Raw genomic sequence first — 19846 nt, 5'->3', positions numbered from 1 at the left:
GACTGGTATCAAATTTGATTGTAGACCCTAGGATACTTACATGTAGAGCTGTTTGTACATTGAATGGTTTAAGGCTCGTCTGGTATCATATTTGATTTGAAGTCCCAGGATACTGTTATGTGCAGCTGTTTGTACTTTGAATGGTTTAGTCTCGACTGGTATGAGATTTGAATATAGGTCCTAGGATACTTTCATGTGTAGCTGTCTGTACATTTGATGGTTAAAGACTGGAAAAGTATCAAATTTGATTGGAGACCCCAGGATACTTACATTTAGAGTTGATTGTACATTGAATGGTTTCAGTCTCAGCTGGTATCAAACTTGATTGGAGGTCCTTGGATACTTATATGTGTAGCTGTTTGACGTAGCATAAGTGTTTTTAAAGATTTAAAATAAATTGTTTTACTAAATGCATCAATCTTAAATGAGTCTCAGATTAGTATCAGATTTGATTGGAGGCCCCAGGGTACTTTCATGTGTAGCTGTTTGTACATTGGATGCTTTAAGGCTCATCTAGTATCAAATTTGATTGGAGGCCCAGGGTATTAACATGTGTAGCTGTTTGTATATTGAGTGGTTTTAGGCTCGACTGGTATCAGATTTGATTGGAGGTCCCAGGATACTTTCATGTGTAGCTGTTCATACATTGCATGGTTTTAGGCTAGACCGCTGGTATCAAATTGGATTGGAGGCCCCAGGATTCCTACATGTGTAGCTGATTGTACATTTGATGCTTAAAGACTCGACTAGTATCAAATTTGATTGGAGACCCCAGGATACTTACATGTAGAGTTGATTGTACATTAAATGGTTTTATGCTCGTCTGGTATCTAATTTGATTGGAGGTTTTATGTCACTTACATGTGTAGCTGTTTGTATATTGAATGGTTTTAGGTTCGACTGGTATCAAACTTGATTAGAGGTCCTTGGATACTTATATGTGTAGCTGTTCGACGTAGCATAAGTGTTTATGAAGATTTTAAAATAAATTATTTTCCTAAAGGCATCAATTTGTAATGAGTCAGTTCTTATATTTATACAAATTTATTATTGAAAGCAACCCATCAGGGTAGCATTTCTGCAAATATAGACAATGATATTTCCTAAAAGTTTGCCACTTTTCATTGTTTTCGCAAAAAGTTATACCTTAGAATTGAAAGTTGATATGCACTACTATTTTATTCAAAGGTTAAAACACAGACCTATAAGATGATAGAAAGAGATGATATCTGGGAACCAGTACAACACAAATTATCTATGAATATTAAATATTTCCTAAAAGTGATGTGGTTTGAGAAACAGCTGTATTAACAAGGTGCATCCCATTGTCAGCTATAAAAAGTCCACACTATGGTATTAATATAAAACAATTTCTTTTTAGAAAATTAACTAGCCTCATTATGATAAAACAATTCACCAAAAACAAATTTATTCAGGTATTTGTATGATAATAATCATGTTGGCTGGTATAAAAAAAAAAATAAAAAAAATAACAGGTTATGGATTTGTTGAATGCTTATGAAATAAATAATATGAGAGAGGTGAATGATATCAAAGGGAAATTGTGACTGCTTGCTAACAGACCTTGCTAACACATGAAAAAATATGAAACAAATGAAATACAGAAGCTACAACTAAATGCATAACTTATTTTTCAAACAATGCAGCTAGTTTACGCACATTACTTTGCTGACTCCGTGGTTTCTGTTCTGATCTGATTTTTGGTTCTCTTTGAAATGAACCCTTTTTTGTCGATTGTTGTGAGACTGTCAGGGTGTTCATATCAATCTGTGACTCTCCCTGATTCTGTGTTTTCTGTTCTAATTTTATTTTTGGTTTCTTTGGAATTGCCCCTTTACTTCTCGACTGTTGTGAAACTATAAGAGTGTTCAATTCAATATTCTTTAAAACTTCTTCTAAACAACGTGCACCTCTCCCAATGTTAAATAAAGCCTGAATTAGGACCCGTATTGTTGGTTTGACTACTAGTTGGTCTTCTTTCCACCTAAATAATACGACTCTATTCTGTTCTGCTAAGTCAAACGGATTATTACTCTGTATATTTTCCAGGTCAGGAATTGATAGCCCAATTTCAGTGCCGAGTTGAAGAAAAACGTGACCAATCAGGGGCGCTAATGCATCTAAAATCTCATCTGTTGGAATAAAATCCAAGTAATCGTCTGGAATATCTGAAATATTAACTCATTTAATAACAAAAAATAAGAACTTTAAAATACTGTCAAGTTCATTAATCTGTTAAAATGTGAATTCTATGAGATAAGTAGTACCTTGTTTTTAATGTTTGCACTCTGACGACTAATCCTATATCCCGGTAAATAGATGGAATGCCGTGTTAATTGTGTCTATCACGATATCAGGTTCATAGCAATGCAAACCAATCTGGAGGCTCTAAAGAGCCTGTGTAAGCTTACTTTGCTCTTTATGATTATTTAACAAAGGACACTCTCCAACATTGTAGACAAGAATAGAATTCATGACACACAACTGTTTTGTTGATTTTATTTTCCTGATCATTTAGTCCGTTTATTTTCTCTCTACTGTTTAGGTGTTTGCTCAAAACACACAAGAGGAAAAACAATCGAAATATAAGGGCTATCACTTCTATAATCAAAGCATGAAAGCGCTGCAAAAGGCAGTTAATTACAGGTTGTGTGTATTCCTAGTCCAGTTATATCATTATCTTCCATAGAACAGAGGTGGTTTGTAGTATTTAAGATTTAGAGTTCTCTTGTACCTAGTTCACCTATATCTATAGTCTACTGTTTACAGTATATTTTCTGTACCTCGCCATGAAATGCATTTTAAAGACATATAAGAACTTTTCCTTTTTAATATAAATAGACTATTTTTAATTATGAATTGTATACGCATATTCAATGACTCCCATCCTATGAAAAATAGTTCACAAAGATTGACTAGTCTCCGTACTGTGTGTATTGCAAGAACATCAAGTAACATAATGGTAAATGACATTATGTACATAGTAACATGTCAACTCTTTTGATGACCATACTTTTTCTTCATACCTGCCAACTGTCAGTATTTGCGGAGGATTTCCCCCATGGAGGCTCCCAAATGGAAATTTTGTAAGAGCAATTTTGTCCACTATTTTAAAGAAAACAATTAATTTAACAATGGCTATAAGCTTGTTAAGTCAGGAAGAAGCCAAAAAAACACATTAGAATATATTTGAAGGCCCCCTTGAAGGTTTTTTAGGACTATAAGAACCATCTTTCACGTAAAACCCCCATGTGCATTTTGAAAAGTTGGCAGGTATGTTTCTAAATCCAAGCAAAATTATTTTCAGTATAAACATGATAAAGTAATCTATCGGTATGAATGAAAAAGGAGTTTTTAATAAAGGAACTGGTACCCGATCATAATGTTACACATATATCCAATAGCTATAAATGCCTGGAACTTAGTACTGGGAACCAGGATAATACGTAGACAACATACATAACTAATAGCGAAATTGAAAACGCTTAACGGTTTCTCGTTCATAAACGGAATTCCGCTTTGAATTATAGAAGATGCAATATTAATCATGTTCAGTCGACCTTTCATTGTTATATCAACGTCTAAACTAATTAAAAAATCTCAAGATGTCAGATAACACTCGAAATTGACCCGACCTCTTTCCGAACAGGAATACAAATAATGATAGTTTGTTTTTTTAAAACGAACAATACACACTGATCGTTTCTTTATTCCCCAATGTAAATGATAGAAACAAAAACCATATCATACCATAAAAAAAAGAGGAGAAAATTGAACATTTCCGGATCTATTTCTGGCCAAAAGACCCCCTACATAGATTAGTCGGACGTTGCGTATGAAAAGATGTACCTCATGACTTGAAAGTCAGGCCTTAAAGCACTGCCTTTATAAATGACAGTCTACTAACTTTATTGTCATCCAAAGACTTGTGATTAGATCTCGTGTTGCTTCTTTGAGTTTCTATCTATCTATATATCTATTATAATTTTTAAAGACAAAACGCCAAAAGACGATATAAAATGTTATCAAAGCAAAATTAGGCAAATAAACAGTTGTCGGACGATTTCCACCATATTGACTTAATTGTAGATCTTGCTGATCCTTTGTTTTATTGTTTCTATTAACTTTTAACATGTATTTTTTTAATATGTTTAAGATATCAGCTAAACTCGAGAATAAAATATTACTTACCTGTTTCTGCTAAGATGATTCTTCTTACCTGCAAACAAAAATTAAATATTTGCTTTCATGTTTTTACAAAACAAAGATTAAAATCCTATTGACAACAATATTTGATGTTATATAGTTACTGAAAAAAACAGGAAAAGTCAATATATTTCATAAATCTTGATATACGACAGAGTTCTTATGAAATGGACACTTTGTTAGCTTGTTTGAAAGGCAAAAATTGATATCATAATGCTAAAATACAACTTTTTCTACATAAGTCAGATTGACAACCAATGAGTTTGGTCTTTTTTAGCAGCACTTCCTTCCTTTTCTAATTCCTATTCATCAATTTCAATATATTAGATTTCCAAGAATTCTTTAACTCTCAAATTGTGCGTTCAATGGTTAACATTTTGTTGCTCTTTGTATTTGTTTCATTAGAAAGACGACACAAGTCAACTGAATAATTGGACCGTCTCACCATTTCAGTGGACTAGAGATAACCATTAGTGTTATGATGGGTTCTTGTTGTTTGCTTGTACTTTGATTATTTGTGTAGTGTTACAATTGTTAAGAACTGCTGTTTCACTTTCATCTTTTTTCTTCCTTTTATTTTTCTTTACTTTGATTAAAATCCTGGTGTCTTATAATTATTGATTGGGAAATTTCAGTACATTTGTCGTCAAAGGATAATATAACCATGATAACAAAACACTTTTCATCAAAAACTATGAACAAACTTACTTGACACAACACATGGGTTGATAAACCCATTCTTATCAGAGCGTCTGACAAAGTTTTGAAATTGGATTTAGCTTTCATCTCTTTCCATTTTGATAACAGCAAAAATTTGGCAACCTCTATATCTTTAGGATGATTGTATTCGATATCTTTCCATTTCCTAAGCATTCCAAGATGTGTAACTAATTCATGCATTTGATTTGATTCACAGTGGTTTGAGAAACGCAACAGTTCAATATCACTTGGTGTCTTGTTTAAAGCGTCATTGCTTAAACCTGAAATACACATTGCAAACATGATCTTTACCTTCAAAATTCGAACAGAAAAAAACAGAGGATTCTTGGATGTGCAAACTAGAGGCTCTAAAGAGCCTGTGTCGCTCACCTTGGTCTATGTGAATATTAAACAAAGGACGCAGATGGATTCATGACAACTTTGTGTTTTGGTGATGGTAATGTGTTTGTACATCTTACTTTACTGTACATTCTTGCTGCTAACAATTATCTCTATCTATAATGAACTTGGCCCAGTAGTTTAAGTGGAAAATGTTAGTAAAAAATTACAAATTTTATGAAAATTGTTAAAAGTTGACTGTAAAGGACCATTACTCCTTAGGGGGTCAACTGACCATTTTAGTCATGTTGACTTATTTGTAAATCTTACTTTGCTGAACATTATTGCTGTTTACAGTTTATCTCTATCTATTATAATATTCAAGATAATAACCAAAAACAGCAAAATTTCTTTAAAATTACCAAATCAGGGGCAGCAACCCAACAATGAGTTGTCCGATTCATCTGAAAATTTCAGGGCAGATAGATCTTAACCTGATAAACAATCTTACCCAAAATCAGATTTGCTGTAAATGCTTTGGTTTTTGAGTTATAAGCCAAAAACTGCATTTCACCACTATGTTCTATTTTTAGCCATGGCAGCCATCTTGGATAGTTGGTAGGGTCACCGGACACACTTTTTAAACTAGATATCCCAATGATGATTGTGGCCAAGTTTGGTTCAAATTGGCCCAGTAGTTTCAAAGGAGAAGATTTTTGTAATAGATTACAAAGATTTACGAAAAATGGTTATAAATCGACTATAAAGGGCAATAACTCCTAAAGGGGTCAACTGACCATTTAGGTCATGTTGACTTATTTGTAAATCTTATTTTGCTGAACATTATTGCTGTTAACAGTTTATCTCTATCTATTATAATAATCAAGATAATAACCAAAAACAGCAAAATTTCCTTAAAATAACCAAATCAGGGGCAGCAACCTAACAATGGGTTGTCCGACACATCTGAAAATTTCAGGGCAGCTAGATTTTGACCTGATAAACAAATTCACCCCATGTCAGATTTGCTCTAAATGCTTTGGTTTTTGAGTTATAAGCCAAAAACTGCATTTTACCCCTATGTTCTATTTTTAGCCATGGCGGCCATCTTGGATAGTTGGCCGGGTCACCGGACACATTTTTTAAACTAGATACCCCAATCATGATTGTGGCCAAGTTTGGTTTAATTTGGCCCTATAGTTTCAGAGGAGAAGATTTTTGTAAAAGCTAACGACGTACGACGACGACGCCGCCGCCGGACGCCAAGTGATGAGAAAAGCTCACTTGGCCCTTTGGGCCAGGTGAGCTAAAAAGGATGAAAAATGCTTGAAAAAGTGCAGAATTATGAAAAGCGATCGTAATGACTTAACTTACATAGATGTAATGTGTACCACAAAGAAATTAAAGTATCAACCAGATATAATAAGTTACATATAAATTTAGACAAGTGACCTATCAAAATGAGCAAGTCTTTAATACTGTTAACATTAAGAAACTACTTGACCCAAAGCAGATGCCAACAAAAACAACTTGTTAGGTTTAAATGTGTCTTTCAATCTTAATCATCCATGTCTTCGTCTTTTGAAACCTTTAAGATTTTTTCTCAGCACCATTTTGTTTTTATAAACAGACCTGGAACCACTACTAACTGTGTATGCAATTAGCCCAGCCTCCCTTCTAACCTAATATAGAATATAAAAGGACTTAACACCATTACGAACCGTGAATGAAATAATCCCCGCCTCCACGCCGACGCTTTTAACCAATCATATTTCTACAAATGTATAGGAGGTAAGATAAAAATAAATACACAGTGCTTGAAAAAACAAATACTTTTTTACTTTTTATTTTATCTCCCTCACCTCACACACACATTATCCAATTAATATAATTCAGGAAAGCCTTGAAAATTAATATCACATGCAAACAGAATTGAAGATATTTCATTAGAGATACATGAACTTGACGAGTACATTTGGATCACCAGCAATGATTGAGGTGATACAGAAGATAAAACAAAGATATATCTAATAAACATATCCTCTTTCAAGATTTCACAAAAATTTCACAATTTCAGGTACATAGAGGGACACGTAAACAAACAGATCAACCAGTTTCACAACACAAGTCACCATTTAAAGTCAATAGAGGGACACGTAAATAAACAGATCAAAATGTTTCACAACACAAGTCACCATTTCAAGTCAATAGAGGGACACGTAAACAAACAGATCAACATTTTTCACAACACAAGTCACCATTCAAAGTCAATATGGGACGCCTTAACAAAAAAAATCAACAGGTTTTCCAATACAAGTCACCATGTAAAGTACATTGAGTGACATTTAAACACACAGATTAACAGGTTTAATAACACAGTTTTCTAAAGATTAGAGTTATTTTGAAGTGACACAATATTTACCTTGACAATCCTCTTCACATTGTTCTTTTGTCTGAAGAATAAAGAATATCCTAATTATCATTCTGAATAATATGTATGGCAGATTCTAATAATATATTATAAGTATGTTTTAAGTGCACATTATATTTTATTCAACTGGTATTAAACAGCAGTCATGTTGACACACAAATCAATTATCTTTTTTTTCTTCCTTATATGTATATCTTTTATCTATGTTTCGATCAAGCAAGGTTATGCTCAAGTTATCATGTGAAAAACGTTTGATACACAGAAAGACATTCAAGATCAGACAAACAGTTTGATGGACAGAGAAAACGATTATAATACAAAAGTTTTTGCAGGGAGCCTAATTAGACAATCATGAATGTAAATTGATATAAAGTCTGACAGATAGGACTCAAAGCTATTAAATAAGTTGGTTAACAGTTTAAGCAGTGAAACTGATGTTTGTACAATGACTTGTTGGACTCTTGGAAGCATACTTGCTACAACATGTTGCCACCAACGACTCTCGGATGCTTGTTCCATATTATATTCATTTATTAATGAGTGTTGGTTTAATTATGTTCTTTATTATATTATATGATTAATGAGTTTTTGATTTGATTGTGTTCCATATTATATTCTATGATAAGTGTGTTTGATTTGATTATGTTATTCATTTGTTTATTAACTTTTCGACAGATATATAAAACACACCTGATCTTGATTCCAAACACGCCAGTGTCCTGCTTTTTGTATTTGGTTATGTTTGTCACAAATCCATCCATTAGTCTGGTTGGCTTCTTCTTCACTGATGAAGCATTTCAAACTTGAACATGTATACTCAATGTGAAATGGCGATTGTTGGCTGCGTTTTGCATGGATTGTGGACTGATAGAAATCTGAGATTCTTTCCATTGTTACAACCAGGCATTCCTTAACACCTGTAGCTATATCAGATACGATTAACCCGGAGGAGGTTCTGTGAATAATGTAAAGGAGAATCTTGTTGCCTTCAACGCATACAACAATATCATGTGACTTGTCAAATGATAACCCAATAAATCCAGAGAACAGGAGTTGTCTCCCTTCATACTGCTTGACGGTCCACATGCTTAGACATGCACTGATCAGACGATTTGATAGGGCTGGTGGTATAATAGTCCCTTTAAATAAAAATGCTAAACATATAGCTTTCTCTGGTGTGCATTCTTTGTCCATGAAGCAGGTGGTGTTTCTCTCTGTAACCATACAGGGAACAAAGTAGTTTTCCACTGGTAACCGACTTCCTGTAGTTGTATCATATCTCCTTTGCTCTGCCAAGATATCTAGATAAATCAGGATGTTAAATATAAACTCTTTGTATGGTAAAATTGCACTGAAATCTTTTTGCTCCCAAATTAAGTAGAGGTCTTCCTGTCTGATGGTCCCACATGTTGACATTCGTTTGAAGGTTTCCTGAATTCTCGTTTCCTCTGGCCAAAATACTTTATCTACAAAATATAAAAAAAATAATACAAAAAACTATTTAAAAAAGAGATCCTGTGGTATGATTATCAATGTTACAACTATTCACCACAGACAAACCTACTTGAATGTAAGTCATCTAATATTTAACATGAAATTAATCAAAGTTCACTTGAAAGCCAATTGTCATCTTATCTTAAGCAAATCTTGAAGGTTAACTAGAATTTGTATTAAAAGGACACCTTACCCTTCTCAAAATATATCCTAAGTTCATGGTATATGTGCAACTGTGAGCTAAAAGGCATAGAAAGTCTCTTAAGAAAACTACAGATTTGATAAATTCTGCATTTGAGAAATATTGCGACATTGACAGAAACACCTGTTAATAACGACCTTAGAACCTCTGTAAAAAGTTTCGATATAATCAAACACCTATCACAATTGATTTCATAACCTCCATGATAAGTTTTGACATAAGTACCTGTCACAAAGGACTTTATAACCTCCATGATAAGTTTTGACATAAGTACCTGTCACAAAGGACTTTATAACCTCCATGATAAGTTTTGACATAAGTACCTGTCACAAAGGACTTTATAACCTCCATGATAAGTTTTGACATAAGTACCTGTCACAAAGGACTTTATAACCTCCATGATAAGTTTTGACATAAGTACCTGTCACAAAGGACTTTATAACCTCCATGATAAGTTTTGACATAAGTACCTGTCACAAAGGACTTTATAACCTCCATGATAAGTTTTGACATAAGTACCTGTCACAAAGGACTTTATAACCTCCATGATAAGTTTTGACATAAGTACCTGTCACAAAGGACTTTATAACCTCCATGACAAGTTTTGACATAAGTACCTGTCACAAAGGATTTCATAACCTCCATGATAAGTTTTGACATAAGTACCTGTCACAAAGGACTTTATAACCTCTATATTATTTAAAGTACTGACATAAATACCTGTCACAGAAGATCTCTTATATTTAACTTCCATTATACTAAATACAAACAAATAACTGTCACAAAAGATCTCATTACCTCCATTATAAGTATCGACATGAATAACTGTCATGAAGGACTGCATGACATCTGGCCTAAAAAAAATAATGTTGTGTTTCCAATCACCCCTTTGAAATTTTGAGGTGACGGTAGGTAGGGATTTTTTTTTTTTAAATTTTTTTTTTTATTATGCTTCATTGCTGTCTTGGTTTCATAACACTTTGTTCATTGCATTGAAATTGATGGAAGGGGTGCGGACTATGCAGTACTATAGGATTTCATGACATTTTTTTTCCGAGTTGGGATACGATGTTGAACGAGGTTTGGCCAAGTAAACAGAGACATCATGTGTTGTCAATGTCATAGGTGGCACGGTAGTATTTGCATTCCAGAATTTAGGTTGCTCTTTTGTGTACCCTACTTAGGTAATGTAACAGTGCGATTGGACAAAAAATACAGTATCAACTGAACTTACTTTCCCAAACTGAGGGATGAATCAGGTGTAGAAAAATATGAAATAATTTTACATACAGATGAAAATGAATTTTTGAGAATTTTTTTAAATTTTGTATTCACTGCACCATAAAAGACCTAAAAGTACTAGTGGCCTTAGGTTTTTAAAAATAGCAAAAAAAGTAAACGGTCATGATACATATTCAAATTCATTTCTGAATAGTAAAATGAAAGTACTTCAGTTAACTGTGAATGTAGGATTTTTTGCAGTGTTAGAAAGTGGTGAAAATTCTAAAAAGGCTATCATTATCCCTTATGGCAATGTATGGGCCAGGAAATACTACCGTGCCACCTTAAGGGGGATATATATTTTTACACTAAATCAATAAAGGATTTTTTTTTACCTATGCAATTTGTAAGTTTATCAATAAAATGTTGATTAAGGGCAACTATGATAAAAACAAGCCTTAAATTCCACCCCTGAGAGTAAAAATTACTGATTCAGCAAATTTTGCCTGATCTGTGGTTAATAATGTAAAAATTTACCTAGAAAGTAGAACTTCATTATTTTTATGTAACTTGCAAAACATTTTCAATTATAAATGCTCGCTTTAACTTTTCGCAGTGTCTGACACATGTGCAACCTCTGAAATTTGAGACGCGACATTCTTCGGTTGCATGTACATCCTATTTTTTTCACCGAAATAAATAAATTGCATAATTTCTTATTTTTTTCAACATAAGTACAGCTATACTAGTTTTCTTCAGGTTTAATTTGTAGTTCTGATGTAACATGACACCAGTAGCAGCTTTTGGGGAACCAGTAAGTGGTTAAGGGGTCCTTACTTATTCATTTAGCTCTCATGTTGGTCTGAAATAGAGATAGAAATAGGGGTTTCTTTACATTGACTAGACATTATTTTTGACAAAGAATGTTTTTATGATGTTGTATCAGCAAGATAAAATGGTTTATTCCTTTTCCATGCAAATAAGATTAATTGTTAAGATTTTCTGACAGTGAAAAACACAATAAGGGCAAATTGATTATGTAAGGGGACATAATTTAACTTAATGCATACATGAGAAATAGACAAACAGTCAACTTAGAGATGTTTTCTAGTACATGTATTGTGAAAAAGATTTTAGAATAATAGTTAATTGCAATCTAAAGACTCTTGTTGTATTGCCCTCATAATCTGGAAATGTTTAAAGTAGTATAAGGCATGCTGTAAAATGTGGAATGGACTTTAATATCATTTTTCATGATTTGGTGCTTAAACTGTTTCTTTCAGTAAGATTAACCATAAATAGAGTTGGCAATCCAATAATTCCTCCTGAATCACCATGTTTGACTTCTGTGTTGATTTGAAACATCATATATTTTGGTTTTGGACACTCCTCAAGTAAAAATGGTAAGATGAAAAAAAAGTGAATATCTGCCAGATGGGGTAGGGATGTAATGTTTCATTTTTTTTGGGTAAGAAATGAGTGCTGACTAGTATTCTTTATTGTAATATGTTCCAAAGTAAGAAGTCTATGCATCATAGGTGTCATGACTGGTTTCAAGTTTGTTATGTCTTGGTTAAGGGGGATATATATTTTTACACTAAATCAATAAAGGATTTTTTTTTACCTATGCAATTTGTAAGTTTATCAATAAAATGTTGATTAAGGGCAACTATGATAAAAACAAGCCTTAAATTCCACCCCTGAGAGTAAAAATTGCTGATTCAGCAAATTTTGCCTGATCTGTGGTTAATAATGTAAAAATTTACCTACAAAGTAGAACTTCATTATTTTTATGTAACTTGCAAAACATTTTCAATTATAAATGCTCGCTTTAACTTTTCGCAGTGTCTGACACATGTGCAACCTCTGAAATTTGAGACGCGACATTCTTCGGTTGCATGTACATCCTATTTTTTTCACCGAAATAAATAAATTGCATAATTTCTTTTTTTTTTCAACATAAGTACAGCTATACTAGTTTTCTTCAGGTTTAATTTGTAGTTCTGATGTAACATGACACCAGTAGCAGCTTTTGGGGAACCAGTAAGTGGTTAAGGGGTCCTTACTTATTCATTTAGCTCTCATGTTGGTCTGAAATAGAGATAGAAATAGGGGTTTCTTTACATTGACTAGACATTATTTTTGACAAAGAATGTTTTTATGATGTTGTATCAGCAAGATAAAATGGTTTATTCCTTTTCCATGCAAATAAGATTAATTGTTAAGATTTTCTGACAGTGAAAAACACAATAAGGGCAAATTGATTATGTAAGGGGACATAATTTAACTTAATGCATACATGAGAAATAGACAAACAGTCAACTTAGAGATGTTTTCTAGTACATGTATTGTGAAAAAGATTTTAGAATAATAGTTAATTGCAATCTAAAGACTCTTGTTGTATTGCCCTCATAATCTGGAAATGTTTAAAGTAGTATAAGGCATGCTGTAAAATGTGGAATGGACTTTAATATCATTTTTCATGATTTGGTGCTTAAACTGTTTCTTTCAGTAAGATTAACCATAAATAGAGTTGGCAATCCAATAATTCCTCCTGAATCACCATGTTTGACTTCTGTGTTGATTTGAAACATCATATATTTTGGTTTTGGACACTCCTCAAGTAAAAATGGTAAGATGAAAAAAAAGTGAATATCTGCCAGATGGGGTAGGGATGTAATGTTTCATTTTTTTTGGGTAAGAAATGAGTGCTGACTAGTATTCTTTATTGTAATATGTACCAAAATAAGAAGTCTATGCATCATAGGTGTCATGACTGGTTTCAAGTTTGTTATGTCTTGGTTAAGGTGGCACGGTAGTATTTGCATTCCAGAATTTAGGTTGCTCTTTTGTGTACCCTACTTAGGTTAATGTATCTAAACAGTGCGATTGGACAAAAAATACAGTATCAACTGAACTTACTTTCCCAAACTGAGGGATGAATCAGGTGTAGAAAAATATGAAATAATTTTACATACAGATGAAAATGAATTTTTGAGAATTTTTTTAAATTTTGTATTCACTGCACCATAAAAGACCTAAAAGTACTAGTGGCCTTAGGTTTTTAAAAATAGCAAAAAAAGTAAACGGTCATGATACATATTCAAATTCATTTCTGAATAGTAAAATGAAAGTACTTCAGTTAACTGTGAATGTAGAATTTTTTGCAGTGTTAGAAAGTGGTGAAAATTCTAAAAAGGCTATCATTATCCCTTATGGGCCAGGAAATACTACCGTGCCACCTTAAATGTATTCTGTACAACTCTTTGTATTATTTAAAAATAAAAGTACTCTTAACTACTCTTTGTTATTATTTTTAAATAAAATAAATAATCTAGTGTTGACAATAATTTAACTTGCATAAAAATCAGCCTTTGATCCAATGTCCGCTTTGTTTCGGATTTGGTAAAATTTGTGTCATTGCATCTTAACAGTGTACCTGAATCCTGAATATCAATGAAAGATGAACCCTTTAATGATAAAGCCATAATAGTCAAATTGAAACCTAGTGAAATATTCCCAAGATCGATTTCGTTTAATGTTATTCGCGTGTGTACAGTACAAGTAAACCACGATGCACCATTTTGAATATGTGTGATTAAAAAGTATCAGAATTTTCGTATTCCGACTTTTTGTGTTTCACTCTTTACTTATCGACGTAAATAAATCAAGACCTAGCCTAACATTTTTTAATTGTAAATTGTAACCATTAATACTGAAAGTGTAAACCTGAAAGAAGTGGAATTTTGTATACGAAACTATATTTCCAGGTGAAAGGTCACATTGTGCAGGTGTATCGTCTTACTTGACATTGGATGAATTTCATTGCTAATGTAAAAAAAGGTGTTACTTTCTCTAAAATTTAGAAAATTTTTTTTTCTCCGCGAAATGGCCACACTTTCCGCGTTGAACATTGAATAGGACGCGCTGTGTTGCCGTGTTCAAACACTGACAAACGAAAATAACTACTGCGCATGCTCCCGCATATATAATTAGCCAAGAAGATTCCACTTTCAAGTACATTCTAAAAATAAGCCTCAAGTTTAAAATTAGTGTTGTTTTCTTTTGGGGCAATAAAAAGATCGAGGGACTTAGAATTTTTTATTTTCTTTCAGAAAAAACGTCCGGTAGGGAAACAAATTATTTTTTTTCCCACATCAGCCTTAAAAACTTTTGAAGGACGGTCGGTCGGGTGACCGGAAACACAACTATTTTTTTAGGCCTCTATACTATTTAAAATATTGACATAAATACCTATCAAAAAGGATCTCATACATGTAAGTTCCATAATAAGTATTGACATAAATACTGTATAGCGTGTCATTTTGCGGGTTTAAAATTTCGCAATTTTCACGGAAGAAGGTACTGTGGATTCAATATTTCGCAATTTTCATGGTTTTCATGGGTAAAGGTAAACCACGGACAGAAAAGTTAACAATTAACAACTTTCTATAGACTTTGTAAGCAGAGATTGGCAAAACCAGCAAATCAAATACACACGAAAATGCAAGTTTTCATCAATCCATGAAAATTGATACCCACGAAAATAAATGAATACACAGTATATGGAATATTGTTTGCGGTTAATAATTTTGCGGATTGAAAACTTTTATCAATACCTTTGCATGTACATTTATAACTTCGCGAAATTTATTTTAGCGATTTAGTTCTATCCGCGAAAATAAGCGAAAATTTACACCCCGTTAAATCAACCCGCTTTACGGTACCTGTCACACAATATCATAACTTCCATAATAAATATTGACATAACTACCTGTCACAAAGGACCTCATAACCTCCACCATGAGTAAGGGGTTGATGATTACGAAATCTTGAAGTTGTGGAGTATCAAAGTACACAATCTTCCCCAGTGAGTGGTGGAAATTTAAGAAATCTTTGAGTTGGTCTTGGGACAATACAGACACCTTGCTTATAGCATTCAATTCTTCAACATCCTCTAATGACAAGATTTGTTTTCCTTCTGCCACCAGCTCTGCAATCTCCAATTCAAGGGGGACACAAGCGTTGGGCATCTTCTCCCCCCAACAAGGATGTTCAAACGTAAGTTTTGTGATGGCTTTCTTGAGGACTTCAATTTCTGTATCTGTGTTATCCCTTGCATTGACAAATATCCGTTGTGTTAGAACTAGATGGTTTCGACCCTCGTGGTCCTTGAACAATTCCTCTACTCCATTGTACAATTCCTCACGTCTGATCTCCACATCATCCTTAAAAACGATAATTATTGATAAACCTGTGTTTTATATAAAAAAGTAAATAAGTACTCTGAAAACATGTATTATGTTGTCAAGTCCTAGGTATTTTCAATATCATCATTTAGAAAAAATAAAATTTTAAAAACTTCTTTTTAAAATTTTATTTTTTCTAAATGATGATATAGAAAATACCTAGGACTTGACAACAATACATGTTTTCAGAGTACTTATTTACTTTTTTATATAATACACAGGTTTACAAGATACACAGGAAAACTTTCCCTTATGTTCTATTTTTGACCATGACTTCATTCTTGCATGTAAACTTAACTGATATGGACTGTAGGCATACATAATTATCATAAATACATGCGTAGGTTGTACAGGAACAGGGATGGGGAGTTCAGTTCACAATTACGTACTTAAAGTTCCCATATTTGCCTGCAGACAATGAACATACTATTTGTTGTGTGTGGCCTGCAGACAATTAAAATACTATTTGTTGTGTGTGGCCTGCAGACAATTAACATACTATTTGTTGTGTGTGGCCTGCAGACAATTAACATACTATTTGTTGTGTGTGGCCTGCAGACAATGAACATATTTGTTGTGTGTGGCCTGCAGACAATTAACATACTATTTTTTGTGTGTGGCCTGCAGACAATTAACATACTATTTGTTATATGTGGCCTTAATCCATACCTGCCTGCAGACAATTAACATACTATTTGTTGTGTGTGGCCTGCAGACAATGAACACACTATTTGTTGTGTGTGGCCTTAATTGTACATTGTAGAGTACACTAACCTGGAACATTTGTTGTACATAATATTTAAGGTTGATGTTATCTACTCTCAATACAGTTAAATAATATTGAGAATGGAAATGGGGAATGCGTCAACGAGACTACAACCCGACCATAGAGAAGATGGTATTCTAACGTTACATTAGCGTAGTAGCAGATCTTTAATTCAAACAATTTTGTTTCAGTCAAATGAGTTAGTGCTTGATAATTGTAAATCATTTGTCTGTTGTTGATAACTGTTGACTACTAAAGTTCTTTTGTTTTTGATGATGTTAGGCTGCTCTCGTTCTTACTTAATCACTGTGTCTAAACCACACCGGCAGAATTTGATCGGACTCGATGGTATCTAACATCCGGTACAATGACGGAACACCAATAGACATAGGAAAGATAGGTTTCTCCTTATTTTCTTTTTTTTTTTAATGATATCGAAGAATATGTATACATATACAACTATTTTCTATTGTGAGATGCAATATTTTCTACAACAGTTCTATATTAACGGAGAAATAAGTCAAAATGCATGTCAAAATGACGAATTGAGTGAACCTTGCCTCGAAATTGTTTAATTTCTCTTTAAATTGTTCACATTGTACGGAAAGAAAGGTACGGGAAGATAGATATTGACACAGAGATTGCAAAACTAGTCATTATAAGCATCTCAATACTTGTATTTATTTGTATGGAACGAAAGAAATGGGTCATGCCAAATTAAAATACACCGGTTTCGTCATTGTTGTTTACTACACAACACCCGGTTTCGTCTATATATATCACCCGGTTTTTTATATTTTTTTAAAACCAACAATTTATGAAAAGCAACGTTAACACGGATCTGAACATTGTCTTTCGAAAGAATTTAAATATATATGTATTATAAAAACTTGGCGTGTTTACATTTATTTACATAGGTAATTATAGTACTACACATTTTCCTAATGAAAGTCGTATCCGTTATTTCACTGATCTTCAAACTAATTATAAATGGAATATAAATACTCAATAGCAAACACTGATATCTAATTATTTTTTTAACATTAACATTATGCTATTTTTTTTATATAGGTTTTGAGATACATCGGAGTATGTGACCCCCCTTTTTTTTTTTACCAAGAAAACCTAATTAATGCTTAAAAAACAAAATTTAAAACATCACCTTAAAGTATGCAGAAGTTAAGATTTATATTACTAAGAAGTGTGTAAAGTTTGATGCAATAATGATAAATCATTTTGAGATATGGCGCGACATGTTAAAATCAAAGCGCGAAAGCGCTGTAAAGGCAGTTAATTACAGGTTGTGTGTATTTCTAGTCCAGTTATATCATTATCTTCCATAGAACAGAGGTGGTTTGTAGAATTTAAGATTTAGAGTTCTTTTGTACCTTAGTTCACCTATATCTATAGTCTACTGTTTACAGTATATTTTCTGTGCTTCGCCATGAAATGCATTTTTAGCCATGGCCTTGTCAGTTTGCTTTAAATTTATGAGTTTGACTGTCCCTTTGGTGTCTTTCGTATCTCTTCTTTAGACATATAAGAACTTTTCCTTTTCAATATAAATAAAATTGAGAATGGAAATGGGGAATGTGTCAAAGAGACAACAACCCGACCAAAATAAAAAAACACAACAGCAGAAGGTCACCAACAGGTCTTCAATGTAGACTATTTTTAATTATTGATTGTATAAGCATATTCTATGACTCCCATAAAAAAATAGTTCACAAAGATTGACTAGTCTCTGTACTGTGTGTATAGCAAGAACATCAAGTAACATAATGGTAAATGTACATAGTAACATGTCAACTTTTTTGATGACCATACCTGCCAACTGTCAGTATTTGCAGAGTATTTCCCCCATCGAGCTCGAGGCTCCCAAATGGAAATTTTGTAAGAGCAATTTTTTCGACTATTTAAAGAAAACAATTGATTCAACAATGGCTATAAGCTTGTTAATGCAAGAAGAAGCCAAAAACCACATTAGAATATATTTGAAGGGAATCCATGACAATCGCCCCATTAGCAAATAGCCCCACTTTTTCACTAACTCGCCCCACTTTTAAAAAAACCCTGCCCCAACCTGGATTACCAAATCGCCCCACTTGTGAACTGTGTTAAATCCCGTTAATATTACTCCTGCCAACTCGCCCCACCTAATAGAAATTGATAATATCTAGATAAATATATTATTAACCAGGAAGAATTTAGTAATGCCAACTCGCCCCACTTATGTAAAAAGATCATGATGTAATCCCGTTGTATATAAGTCAGTTAAATTCTGTTAATATTACTCCTGCCAACTGGTCCCACCTAATGGAAATCGGTGAAATCTAGATAAATATATTATTAACCAGGATGAATTTAGTAATGCCAACTCGCCTCACGTATGGAAAAAGATGTTATGCTATTGAATATAAGTTCAATTCCTTATATTGCATTATGATACAATTAACAGGTTTCTTTTCAATTGTTATGCAAATAACTAAGCTTCAAAACTTACATTTATTCTTCAGTATATATCAATAATAGTAATTAAATTAATTTTCGGTTTGTTTGTATTCTGTGTAGATTAGTTTTCATTAAAGTGGTGCGAGTTTTTATTTTAAATTATATATATATATATATATTAATCTAAAAATTACCGTTTTTTTAAAAGTAGGGTGAGTTGGCAGGAGTAATTTTAAACAGGGTTCTCGCTAAGGCGAGTCCATGAGTCCTGGACTCACCATTTTCAAAACTGGTGAGTCCACAAATACATCAATATTGAAATATTTTGTATAAACTGAACACAGTTACCAGGACTCACCGTGGCCAAAAATGACGAGTCCCTGGACTCGCCTTCAAAAATCCTTAGCGAGAACCCTGATTTAAAATGATTTAACCAATTTCACATGTGGGGCAAGTTGGCAGGAGTAATATTAAACATGATTTAACCAATTTCACATGTGGGGTGATTTGATAAATCAGTTTGTGGTGTTTTTTTAAAAAGTGGGACGATTAGCCAGTGGGCTACTTGTCCTGCTTCCATTTGAAGGCCCCCTTGAAGGTTTTGTATGACTATATGAACCATCTTTCACGTAAAACCCCCATGTGCATTTTGAAAAGTTGGCAGATATGTTTCTAACTCCAGGCAAAATCTACCGGTATGAATGAAAAAGAAGTTTTCAATTAAGGCTCTGTGGCCATAACAGCTGTCTCATTAGCATTTTAACCAC

At 33.2% G+C, this 19846-nt stretch overlaps 1 protein-coding gene across 1 annotated transcript in view; it reads right to left on the bottom strand.

Annotated features, from left to right (window-relative positions):
- Positions 1–1129: 1129 nt before the first annotated feature.
- LOC134702070 (uncharacterized) overlaps positions 1130–19846 on the bottom strand; it is a 252744-nt gene continuing 234027 nt past the window's right edge. The window contains exons 7-12 of the mRNA XM_063563166.1: positions 15388–15841; positions 8387–9162; positions 7688–7718; positions 4936–5207; positions 4213–4240; positions 1130–2189 (exon numbers count right to left, since the gene is read on the bottom strand). Coding sequence (XP_063419236.1) covers positions 1648–2189; positions 4213–4240; positions 4936–5207; positions 7688–7718; positions 8387–9162; positions 15388–15841 — 2103 coding nt within the window. The 3' untranslated portion in view covers positions 1130–1647. The remainder of the gene's footprint in view (positions 2190–4212; positions 4241–4935; positions 5208–7687; positions 7719–8386; positions 9163–15387; positions 15842–19846) is intronic.

This window comes from Mytilus trossulus, unplaced genomic scaffold (genome assembly GCF_036588685.1).
Source record: "Mytilus trossulus isolate FHL-02 unplaced genomic scaffold, PNRI_Mtr1.1.1.hap1 h1tg000396l__unscaffolded, whole genome shotgun sequence".
Taxonomy (NCBI): Eukaryota; Metazoa; Mollusca; class Bivalvia; order Mytilida; family Mytilidae; genus Mytilus; species Mytilus trossulus.
Note: the sequence above shows the minus strand (reverse complement) of the source record. Positions and strands in the feature narration are given on the sequence as shown.